This window comes from Hypomesus nipponensis, chromosome 3 (genome assembly GCF_054491055.1).
Source record: "Hypomesus nipponensis isolate SF chromosome 3, ASM5449105v1, whole genome shotgun sequence".
NCBI classification, from domain to species: Eukaryota; Metazoa; Chordata; class Actinopteri; order Osmeriformes; family Osmeridae; genus Hypomesus; species Hypomesus nipponensis.
In genome coordinates, this window is record NC_140363.1 from 5,571,741 (window position 1) to 5,583,940 (window position 12,200).

General features: G+C 46.5%; 2 protein-coding genes across 4 annotated transcripts; both read left to right on the plus strand.

Moving 5' to 3' along the window:
- Window positions 1–294: 294 nt before the first annotated feature.
- Window positions 295–6,775, plus strand: LOC146299520 (RING finger protein 145). Its single transcript, XM_084673289.1, has 11 exons — window positions 295–1,050; window positions 1,166–1,274; window positions 1,600–1,691; window positions 2,107–2,348; window positions 2,696–2,871; window positions 3,042–3,182; window positions 3,541–3,723; window positions 3,884–4,031; window positions 4,328–4,684; window positions 4,917–5,127; window positions 5,296–6,775. The coding sequence occupies exons 1-11, from the start codon at window positions 882–884 to the stop codon at window positions 5,952–5,954; spliced, it is 2,487 nt and encodes an 828-aa protein (XP_084529415.1). The 5' UTR covers window positions 295–881; the 3' UTR covers window positions 5,955–6,775.
- Window positions 6,776–6,969: 194 nt separating this feature from the next.
- On the plus strand, window positions 6,970–11,911 carry ube2d3 (ubiquitin-conjugating enzyme E2D 3). Of its 3 annotated transcripts, XM_084673256.1 has the most exons (8): window positions 6,972–7,337; window positions 8,962–9,025; window positions 9,126–9,157; window positions 9,514–9,591; window positions 9,724–9,829; window positions 9,966–10,059; window positions 10,353–10,402; window positions 11,085–11,911. In XM_084673256.1, the coding sequence occupies exons 1-7, from the start codon at window positions 7,314–7,316 to the stop codon at window positions 10,399–10,401; spliced, it is 447 nt and encodes a 148-aa protein (XP_084529382.1). In that variant the 5' UTR covers window positions 6,972–7,313; the 3' UTR covers window position 10,402; window positions 11,085–11,911. The 3 variants fall into 3 exon arrangements, with proteins under 3 accessions (XP_084529401.1, XP_084529391.1, XP_084529382.1); XM_084673275.1 differs by lacking the exons at window positions 10,353–10,402; window positions 11,085–11,911 and adding an exon at window positions 10,213–10,346 and having other exon boundaries at window positions 6,970–7,337; XM_084673265.1 differs by lacking the exon at window positions 10,353–10,402 and having other exon boundaries at window positions 6,971–7,337.
- The last annotated feature ends 289 nt before the right edge of the window (window positions 11,912–12,200 follow it).

Genomic DNA, 12,200 nt, shown 5'->3' on the forward strand with positions numbered 1-12,200 from the left:
TTACTGGCTTGAAATAAAGGCCCTTGTGGATCTTGATGGTATTGCATTTCAGATTTGGTATGCCATTGGTAATTCTGCAGCATACATTCTTCTATACAGTTACAATTTGTCAAGAATAAACATTGTTCAATGGTTTGCAGTGTTTGGAGGAATCCGCCATTACTGCTTGCAGTTATATTTTGTTATTATTATCTTGACATTTTTCTCACAAACAATAGTTTCACTTTGGGCTTTTACTTTGAAAGGATTTTCCAGCATTTCTGATTGGTGCACTGCTGTAATGAAGAGGAAGTAGCCACGCAAGCGACCAATATTTGTGGAACACCTTGCTCTTAAGACTACACTTACAATGTTCCGTTTTGTAGGCATAGTAAGATATTATGTATACTAGTTGTTTCGTTTGAATGTTTACATCAGTTATTGTCTGTAATTAGAAGAACTTAGATTGTAACTGTCGTCCATCATGTCAGCCTCTGTGTTACTTCAGAAGCGACATTTCAATTAGGGCAGTCGACAACTTAGACTCCCAGCAGTAGTAGCATAGCCCACCACAGTTGGAATAGACGTTTATCTCCATTCCCGGAAAAGTTGCAAGACAGGACAGGTTCTGTGTCTCCCGGCTGTACGGCTTCATCGTAAATTTACTGAGGAGTTTCAAGCGCCCGATCAAAGCCTGTCGTCCTTTTGATGCGACATTTATTTTCTGTGCTGATGGCAAGCCATTGATAGGGATAGCCCGGAGACCCAGAGTAAATGTGCTAGAGCCGAATATGAAGTGAGTCCAGTCTGGGGCGAAGTGTATGTGTCGGTGACCGAGGACGTCCATGACAATGTGATATGTTTTCTGGCCAGCTGGAAGCTTCGTGCCCAAAGAAAGAAAGATGCCACGGTTGGAAGAAATTGCCAACGTTGCCCTTAGGGTGCCAAGCATATTGGTGCTTGACTTGCTGTATAAATGTGACATTGATAGTTTAACGGAGCACCTTAAGGCGAAGAACGAAGACATGCTTTTTAAATACAAATACGTTATCTGGAACTTGTATTATTTTGGTATGTATACAAGCATATGCAATCATCTTGGTTTAACATTTTATTACAAAACATTTGAATGTCTTTATTTGCAACACAAATGAGAGCATGAAACTACAACATCCCTCTGTTCCAGGTCACGTTGTTAACGTGGTGGTGTTAGTTCTTCCTTTGCGGCACATCGTGAATCTGTACCTCCACATCCTTGCTGCCCTGCTTCTGTATGTAGGACATCAGATCTCCAAGTAAGTTCATTACTTTACATTTTCCCCTTAAAAGATCAGTTACAAACATCCTCCAGTCCCTTCAGGTGCCTGATGGATGCAGTAACATCATTTCTATGTTGAGGCACCAATGTGTTCCTGATGAAAGCCCTGGGCTCCTCAGACTGTAGTACTGCTCAAAACCTTATTACAACACTAACAATAAGTATGTATTTATTTAGCAGATGTGATTATCCAAAGAGACATACTGAGGGGATTCAAACCTGGGACCTCTTGATCTGCAGTCTCATGCTGTACCACTGAGCTGTAGCCAAGCCCTCAGAAAGTGTGTGTGTGTTCTCCTCAGGGACTACGTTCGTGGTGAGGTGCTACACGGTTATGACGGGGCGCTGTACCTGGACTCACCGGCTTTCAACCGCTTTGTCACCGCGCTCACCAGTAGGCTCCCGACCTTGTGTTCCCTTTGCTCCACTGACATTTGATTCAGTCAGCAGATACATTCATCAGCACTAGTGCATTAAGTACAGCAAATGATCTTGTGACTAGAAGTGCACAGTTCTAACAGTATTACTCTGATTAGAGCCAAGAAAAGTGTTTTACCAGAGACAGTGCAACATTAATGCCACAAGTACAGTCTTACAGCATTTTGAACATAGGACAAGTCAACAATAGCAACATGATGTATTAACTGCAACAACTTAAAGAATGTCTGTCGGCGCAGTGTGTTTACAAGATGGCTCTCAACACAGGATCTCAGAAACGGCATGCAGAATTCTAGGTATCACTAGAATGTCCAGCTGAAGCTTTGCGGTGTCTAGCTAGTGTTGAACTCTCTGTCTGTGTGTATGTTTAGGTCAGATCATTCTGAGCACGTTGTGTGCTTTCCTCATGAAGACCAGAAAGGTCTGGCTGTTTTCCGCTCACATGCTGCCCCTGCTGGCCAGGATGTGCGCTGCACCGCACAGCGTGCTGCTCGCCGTCAACTCCTTCTCCATGTTGCTGACCGGGGTGGGCGTGGCCATTTTCCTGCTAGCCAACCTGTTCCTGCCGTACCGCCTCGCCAGAGAGGTCTACTCGGAGATGCTGGAGCTGGAGGTGACTGCACGATGACGTCACCACCACCTCCATCTTCATCTCCTACTATGACCATCCTCTTCGTCACTTAATATGAGCTCCTTCCCCTGCTTCTCTGAGACACAACATCTGTTTTTCTGTCACCCCCTTGTGTGAATCCTCCCTCCCTCCCTCCCTCCCTCCCTCCCTCCCTCCCTCCCTCCCTCCCTCCCTCCCTCCCTCCCTCCCTCCCTCCCTCCCTCCCTCCCTCCCTCCCTCCCTCCCTCCCTCCCTCCCTCCCTCCCTCCCTCCCTCCCTCCCTCCCTCCCTCCCTCCCTCCCTCCCTCCCTCCCTCCCTCCCTCCCTCCCTCCCTCCCTCCCTCCCTCAGGTGATAGAGCTGGACAGGCTCCTGGCCGTGGCTGTCTCCCTGTGGAGCCAGTTTGCCGTCCCGGTGCTGTTCAGTGTCTTCTGGCTGGTCCTCTTCCTGGTCCAGCTGTGCACGTACTCCGCAGCCTCTAGCAGCTCAGCTGGCCACCAGGGAATCCTGTTCTTCATCCTCACTAGGTGAACATCTGCCACCTGTCATGCTGACACACTGAAGTCATTGATTAGATGGATGGATTGGTATGTTGGATTACAACAGTGTCTCAAAACCGTTATTTGTTTCATGTGTTTTTTTTTTTCATGACTGCCGTCTCATGCCGTCTCCCTGGTGATTGCCCACGCGTGGCCAGTGTCTCTGAGTGCTGCTCTACTCCCTACTCTCTCCTGGGCATGACCTTCGTGGTCTCTTACCTGGCGCTGGGGCTGCTAAACCTCTGCAAGTTCTACCTGGGGGGCTACGCTGCTGTGCAGAACGACAACGTCATGCACAGGTCAGGAACTATGTAGTCTTGTCTCCGCGAGTGTTTTACTTCTATTATTCTTCTTTTACTTCTACTGACTAACCCTGCATTTTAATGACGGATGTTTAGGAACCTGTAGTCCTGCAGAAAGATGAATCAGCAAATACACCTGCTGGTTACAGGCACGGTCCTACTGTTGTTGAAGCCAGTGGTGTAGTTATGACAGAAATGTCTATACTCAAGACGTAGGCACGGGAATATGACTCATTTGAAATGCCATGGGTAGGAAGTGGCTATACTAGGTGCTCATGAGAAGAGACAGATCCTCCCTCTGCTTCAGTAAACCCTCCATGACTGTACCTTCTGCGATATGTTTGTTTTGGATCAGGGGGGTGACCGAGGGCGTGACGCTGCTCCTTCTGGCCCTCCAGACGGGTCTGCTGGACATGCAAACCCTGCAGCGCACCTTCCTCCTCAGCATCATCCTCTTCATCGTGGTGACTTCCACCCTGCAGTCCATGATTGAGATCACAGATCCCATCATCCTGGCTCTGGGAGCCTCACGCAACAGGTGGGCGACCCCCACCTCCGACACGGTCACCTAGTCAGCACCCAATCAAGAACATTTGTACTTCTGATGAAATTTGAATGAATCCTGAATAAGTATTCCTCAGAAAGTTTGTCAGCCTTGTTCCGTTCGTGCCAGTGACGGCTTCTTCTTCTTTGTCTAGGAGCCTGTGGAAACACTTCCGAGGCCTGAGCATGTGTTTGGTGCTGTTGATATTCCCAGGATACATGGCCTACAAAATCTCCCAGTTCTTCCACATGGACTTCTGGCTGCTTATTTTAGTGTCCAGCTGCATGCTGACGTCTCTGCAGGTACACCAGTCTGGGGGGAGACAGAATCACTCCAGCTTTTCTCTCATCTACGACTGACACCGAGTGAACTTTCTCGGGTGGATGTCTATGTAAACAGCTTAGTGGTAGAGCATTTGACTGCAGATCAAGAGGTCAGGGGTTCAAATCCCACCCCTATACATCGATTTGGGTAAAAAGCATCTGCTAAACGAAGACATTATTACATGACTACATAAATGTAAATGTTTCATTACATTTGACAGAAAATGCTTAACGAATCAAATGGAAAACTCTTGTGTTCTTGTTCATTGTGTCAGGTAACGGGGACTGTGCTGATATACTCCATGTTCATGGTGGAGCTGTTTCGTAGCGACCCCATAGACAGCCTGGAGGAGATCATCTACTGGGTGAACGCGGTGAGCAGGGTGCTGGAGTTTGTGGTGGCCCTCTGCGTGGTGGGCTACGGCACGTGGGAGTCTCTGTTCGGGGAGTGGAGCTGGATGGGAGCGTCGGTCATCATCATCCACTCCTACTTCAACGTCTGGCTCAGGGCGCAGTCTGGGTGGAAGAGCTTCCTGCTCCGACAGGAAGCTGCCAAGAAGATCAAGTCCCTCCCCAGAGCCACGGCTCAGCAGTTGGAGCAGTACAACGACGTCTGCGCCATCTGCTTCCAGGTCAGTCTGGGCCACATGGTCCAGGATAGGGGTCGTGCACTCATCGTGCCAATGTGTGATTGACACTATTACGATACGAGTGATTTGTACACTAGACTGGATGAATGACTTGTGTAGAATGAGAAAATGGGTACTTCATACATGTAATTCATTTGATTGGTCACAGTTGTTGCAAGGGTGTGAATGTCTTCTTTTGTAATCTAATTAGTAACATACCTGTTATCATCTGCAGGAAATGAGCTCTGCTGTGATCACATACTGTGGACATTTCTTCCATGGCAACTGCCTGCGAAAGTGGCTATATGTACAGGAGACCTGCCCCATGTGCCACCAGTCAGTCAGACCCACCCCAGGGGCAGGTGAGGCCCAGGCTGCGGCCTTCCAGGGGGACATGGGGGCAGGTGAGGCCCAGGCTGGGGCCTTCCAGGGGGACATGGGGGCAGGTGAGGCCCAGGCTGGGGCCTTCCAGGGGGACATGGGGGCAGGTGAGGCCCAGGCTGGGGCCTTCCAGGGGGACATGGGGGCAGGTGAGGCCCAGGCTGGGGCCTTCCAGGGGGACATGGGGGCAGGTGAGGCCCAGGCAGCGGCCTTCCAGGGGGACATGGGGGCAGGTGAGGCCCAGGCTGGGGCCTTCCAGGGGGACATGGGGGATGGTGTAGCTGCCAAAAGGACTGATCAAATCCCACCCACCAACGCCACCCAGGAGCTCCCAGGAACCCTGGCGTCACCTGGCCCTGCAGGGGGAGGGGCCAAAAGTGGAAGGGGAGGGGCTAGTGGTGTAGGGGGAGGGGCTAAAGGTGGGGAGGACACAGGCGGAGGAGGAGAGGAGGGACCAGAAGACCCCCACAGAATGCCTGAAGGCTTTCTCTTCAGCTCCACTGGAGATTGTGTTGGCTTGGTCAGTCTGGGATCGAGCTGCTCTCCGGGCAGTAGGTCCAGGTTGGGAACCCTGGAAAACGAACCCTGGGGTCAGTCTCATCCTGTCAATGCAGACAGCATAGAAGGAGAGGATAGCAATAAACAGCAGAAAGAGGGGGATTTCTGTGGAAGGGTAAACCGCAGCAGTATTCCAGATACCATGGAAGAAGATGAAGGTAACGAGTCAGACTCTGGGGTTGATAGTCTCTCTGTTTCCTCTCAGAACACAGCACTGAAAACCAACAGGAAATGTGAGGACTGCAGAGAACAGAATGGACAAGTGTGGCCAACTCAAATTTCAAACACTGATGGACTGACTGACATAACGAGTAACGCAGTCCTCACACCATGAAAGAGTCTGGGGGGATGGATGGAGAGGTGAAGGGGTTAATATCATAGTCCCTAAGGAAGTCTCCTGTAGATACTCAACAAGGGATGAAACCTACTTAACCAAGTCATCCGCACATGGGACAGTCGGGTAGTGTAATGTTGAAGCTGCATAGTACAATGAATAAATCCCTCACACAGATTCATCCGATGACCTGGGTGCTCTCAGAGAGGCCAACATAAAATCACTGTAGCAGGACAGCACAGAAGTGCCTTGAACTGGAAAAGGGAAGCCAAAACAACAAGTGTGTTGGAAAATAAACACAAACTCCTTCATTCTGGGATAAGACCCTGATGGTATAGAGAATGGGTTGTGTTTAGATATGGTGTTTCTTATCAAGAAGGATAATATTCAGCCCCAAATAATAGGACATCCATTAAAAGCTCCATTTACAGATTAATTTCCAAACTGACGTTTCTGTAAAAGTGATTCATGGTTGATAAACTATTTAAATACGGTTATATACAGTATATGTATCAGGTTATAAAAACCAGTAACAATGCTGATAATTTATGTATAATGTAAGGCTTAGAAGGGAAGTCTTCAGTCTAATTGATTACTGTTTTAGTTGTGGATACATTTAGTTAATAACTTGTTTGTTGTTCTCCGTCAAATAAACAAATGATTTTTAATTTCTGAATATATATTAACCATGTTATGTTGTCATTGGTTTTTGGCAGTAGTTTCCACTGTAGAAAGAATGCCAGTCAAATTCCATCCTGGTACTGAGAATATTGTCTTTTCTACAATATATGAATTAAATAATGACTTTCTGTCTGTGTCAATGCGTTTGTGCTTGATGGATATTCAGTACACAGCTTCCCAGCGACAATGATTTAGAAGAGCTATCACAACCCGAAGTCCACGGTCGTCGAAAACGTTCTTGTCCACAGAATAAAATAACTAGTTTCGAAAGCTCCACCCGTGCTCAGCGGTCTTTTCATGTCATGTGGCTATGTATTACGCAGGCTAACTAAAACGAACTTACCCAGTGACCAAGTGTTTGGAGCGGTGGAGGCAGAGGACATCTTGTTGCGAGTATTGCTAGCTACAGCTACATTGGCTAACCAAACTAATGACGATAGTATACGCATCTTGACGCATATTTGGGGATGAAAATAGAATCATAGCGAAATATTAAGTAACGTTAGCTAATTTCACGGGGAATTTTGGTCTTGTTGCGGCTGTAAAGCTACGTACTGTGAGTGTAGCTAGCTTGTTTGCTGCCTAGCTCGCCGTAGTCGGGGCCAAGGCGTAGCTAACACTGTCGTTAGCTGGCCAGCCAAGTAGATAAGTAAACATCCCACCAATATTGGAGCAAGAATGGCGTTGAAAAGGATCCAAAAGGTAAGCATACCAGGGAGCTTGTCCGTTTACGTGTGTGTCTGAATTATGTGTCGGAATTTGCTGGAGTACTCTTGATTAGCAAGCTAGTTGGCTGTACTGTACACCACCTAAACCGATTTATATTTGGTTTGCTACCGTATCTTAAGAATAGCTAGGTACAGTACAGTAGCCTCTTCTGTTATGGCGCCCTCAATGCTATATTATAACTAGCTAACTAAACTGGTCAGCTAACGCCAGCTAGCTAGTGCTCGTCAACTTAACTGGTTAATTAACCAGCTATGCAAATAGGTAAAAGCTCTACTGTAGCTAGCTTAAAAACGGGGCACGTATATCTACTTTCGATAAGGCCGGGTTGCTAACTAACTAGCTATCGAGCTACAGTCAACTCATTTAGCTAGGTGTGTAGGCTACACCCTTACACAATCAACAAGTAACTTGATCAACTTGTAAGTAAATTCGCTGGCAACAGATGATTCTGACTCTGACATGCCATGTTTTTCTAGGCCTCACATCCACCCTTTAGTTAGCCGGCATGTTATCTAGTTGCCGCTTGTCATTGTCATTCGCCAAAAACTAGAATATGATATAATTTGCTATTGACGATAATTCTCAATTCTGGCGAGGATTCTAGTTACTAGCTGTCCAATAATATTATTTCGTTTGGTTAGATACTTTATAAGAGGAGTCAAAGACAAAGTACAGACTACCCTAATGCGCACACAATTCTTGTCAAATTGGGAGAAAAAAAGTTAGCCTATTCCTGTAAATGTAATTCTAAAGCGGTGTGCCCCACAGGGTTGGGCGTAGCCCACCCCCCACCCCTTAAAAATAGCTAGAGAGTTAAAAATAACCGCAGAGGCAGTGTGAGCCACCAGGTCTCATCTTGCCCTCAGTCCTAGTAGTAGTAGTAGTAGCGAAAACCACATAGGCCTAGGCCCTGGACAGATGCATAATTTAACTCTAGAGGGGATGATAAAGCAATGTGACTTGAGCGGTGAAGTATTGTGCCGCACCGCGTTCTATACTGTCTCTTCTGTCCTGGCCCCACACTTATTTTTTCCTGGATGTAGCCAGCAGGGTTTTAAGACTTGCTTGATGCCAGTGTGCAAAACCAGTGTAAGAGGCTGATGCAGAATTTGGTTCTGGGTGGGAGAGAGGTCACATGAGGCTTTATGCTGGCAGTGACCTGCCATTGATTCTTTTCCCAAAGTACAATGTTATGATGGGAGCCGCTAGAAATTGATGGTGCTGAATTGTAGTAGCATTAAAGGATAATAGTATTTGAGAAAGAGTAGACAGAATCAAAACTGTGGTGTTAGATGGGGCAGCATCATGCTGGTTCGATGCCTTTCAATCACTGTGTATCTCACCACCACTCTCTCCCCCTACCATCCCTCTTTTCCCCCCTACCATCCCTCTTTCCCCCTACTATCCCTCTCTCCCCCTACCATCCCTCTCTCACCTTCTCTCCCTCCCTACCATACCTCTCTCCTTACCACCCCACTCCCCCAAACCTCCCTCTCTCTCTACCATCCCTCTCTCCCCCGACCACCCCTCTCTCTCTCTCTCTCTCTCTCTCTCTCTCTCCCCCTCTCTCTCCCCCAACCGTCTGATCTCCCTGCAGGAGCTGAATGACTTGGCTCGTGACCCTCCTGCTCAGTGTTCCGCAGGTCCAGTGGGCGACGACAGTAAGTGTCCATACACCTCCATCCTTCTGTCAGCAGGAGTACCCAGCAGGTGGACTCCTACAAGCTGTTCTAACCCCATTCATCTGTATGTCATTTACAGTGTTTCATTGGCAAGCCACAATCATGGGACCTGTAAGTAGAACTCCTCTGTGACATTTTCATGGGGGGGGGGGGGGGGGGGCGGCAGAGTGATATGGATATGGATACCCTAAAGGGGGGGAAGTCGTCAATGACGATGTTAGCAGTAGAGAGTGCGTTTGAAGTTTGACAGAGCTCGTATAAGCTCAGAACTGTCTCTGGAGGAGGAGAGCCCTTCGAATTGCTCCTCCAGAGGTTTCTTCCGTTTCTTTCTCAGGTTTTCCTTGTTGTCTTTGAGGGTTGAGATTGGTTCTAGGTGCTGATCTGTGGGTATTTGTGAAGCCCTCTGTGACATTGCGTCTAATAAGGGCTACAGAAGGCTTGACGTGACAAGTGTTTCGTGCTTTCAGAATGACAGTCCATATCAGGGGGGGGTTTTCTTCCTGACCATCCACTTCCCAACGGACTACCCTTTCAAGCCCCCCAAGGTGAGACTGATGCCCCGCTCCACCTCCCTTCCCTTCAGGAGGAAGAGAGGTTCACTCTATGGTTTTTTTCGTCTTGATCCCTGATTGTAAGGTTTTCATGTGAATTGTGCTCCATGTCCTTTTCTCTTTTAGGTTGCGTTCACCACAAGAATTTACCACCCAAATATTAACAGTAATGGCAGCATATGTCTGGATATTCTCAGGTCACAGTGGTCCCCAGCATTAACTATATCTAAAGGTAATTCTTAAACGCGACAAACACTTCTTGTCATGTTGACCTACATATGGAATGTTTCTGTGAAAAAAAACAAAACAAACTTGGCAGCTTTCATTTTCTCTTTCATTTTCATTCATCATTCTCTCTCTCTCCCCAGTGCTTCTGTCCATCTGTTCTCTGTTATGTGATCCGAACCCTGATGACCCCCTGGTGCCAGAGATTGCACGAATCTATAAAACAGACAGTCCAAAGTAAGTCTGATGTACCGGATCCGGGCCGCTTCCCTTTGACAGCCATGTTCATTCATTATTTACCAGACTTATATTTGTGCTATTATGATGTTTTGTTATGGATATATATCTTACTCAAGGTGGGGTTTTTTTTTTTTTTTTTTTTGCACCAAGTATCTAAACGTCATATGAGATCAGTTAATTGTCAGCTGGTCCGAATTGGAACAATGGCTAACATTCTAGAACAGCTGTACATTCCTCCGTACTGTTGCCAGTGTTTGAATGCAGCGTGTGACCCAGGTCTGCTCTGTCAGGTACAATAGACTAGCTCGTGAGTGGACAGAGAAGTACGCCATGCTGTAGGGTAAGGCCGAGGGCTGGTGGCAGGCGGAGGGCCTGTGGCATGGAGGTTGCTATTGTCTGCTCTGTCTCCGTAGTCCTGTGTGTCATCATGCTGGACTAATCAGAGCTTCTAATCCACGCTCTCCCAGTGTTCAGCTGCAGACCGTGTGGGGCCGTGGGTGGGTGTGATAAGGCTGTGGGTGGTTGTGTGGGGTGGGTGGGATATATGGCTGTGGGTGGGTGGGTATGATAAGGAAGATAGAACCAGGGTTCATGTCACCAGTTTGACTAGAGGTTAAAAAGGTGTTGGTTGATCATGTTTAGCGTTAAAAAAATAAATAAATAAGAGTTTTGTGTGTGTGTATATCGTGGTTTCTATGTACAATAATATCTCTAATAAAACTGTGAAGAGGTCTTATCCATTGTATATCACCAATATACCATGGTTATCAGACAATCATATTTTGGGTCGGAACTACCCAGTGCTCATTGTCAAGTTAGTGCTGCTCTTAAAGTAATGATTCGGAACGAATACTCATCACATTTTCGACAGGAAATCTGATCTGAGATGGTTTGTCAGCATGAATATGTTTTTTGGCTGGCTTGAGTGGCAGTTTGCCTTGAGATGGGTTCATTGGTGTGTTTTGTGGATGTCGTTTTTGTTGGAAAGGGTTGTGACTGACATTGCTCTCTCCCTTTCACAGATACAACAGATTAGCAAAAGAATGGACGCAGAAATACGCCATGTGATGAACACTCTCGCATGACACCTGAAGGAGAATGTTGTAGCTGGATTAAACTGAAATCCCCGGTTTCATTTTTCTGTTTCTTAATTTGACCACTTTGCCCCCCCCCCATTGACACGCGTGCTCATAAGAAGATAGTGTTACCTGCTTGGACATGACTGTTAAATTTGAGTTTAAACATTTTTCATGTAGAGTTGACCATGGTTTACCATTCTAAATTTGAGCTTTGCACCAAGACGAGACCCTGGCTGGCTTGAGTCTTGATCGTGTCTTGCTCTGACCACGTAGACTGACCAATTTGGCCCATTTCCTTCTGATAGACCTGACAGGGTTGTCAGTGTATGCTTTTCTAATTCATATTATTAGATTCCCATGGCCTGAAAAAAACAAAACAAAAAAAAAACATGCAGTCATACAACTGTGCGAACCGAAAAAAAAAACTGCAGTCCGTGTCAACATCCAAAGTTAGGAAAATAAGAATTTAATGTTGTATTTTATGCATGTTAATAAAGGTATATATTCAATATGTTGTACAAGTGAAATGGGCAGGTAAGGTTGGAAGTAAGGGCAGTTGGAAACTGGATCCTGTTTAAGGCTTTTTATTCATTTCTTTTTCATGGTTTTAGAGTGAGAGCTATTATAGTTTATACCACCCCCCCCCCCCCCCCCCCCCCCAACACTGTCTTCTTGTAGCCCTGAAATATGATGCAGAGCTAACCGTTGATGATCAACTTGTAACTCTGTTTCGTTTTAATTTCCCCCCCAATAAAGTTGCTTAAATCATATTACATTGTTGTTGTTTTGGATCTTACTAATAGAGCGGCTCTTCTGGACTTGACACAGCATCTTGATTGGGTGAGGTAACCTGTATTAGACCAAAAAATGCCTTCTGTCCACTGACATTCATTGCATTTTATTTAATTTTAGCGGACACTTTTATCCAGGTCAGATATAATGGTGCACAGAGAAGATAACAGAAATTCATGTTTCAGAAGTGCATATTTCTAACAGTAACATTTCTGTGCATTTCATTAGATTGTGGAATGTGAGATGAAAATTATTGACAGCATTTCC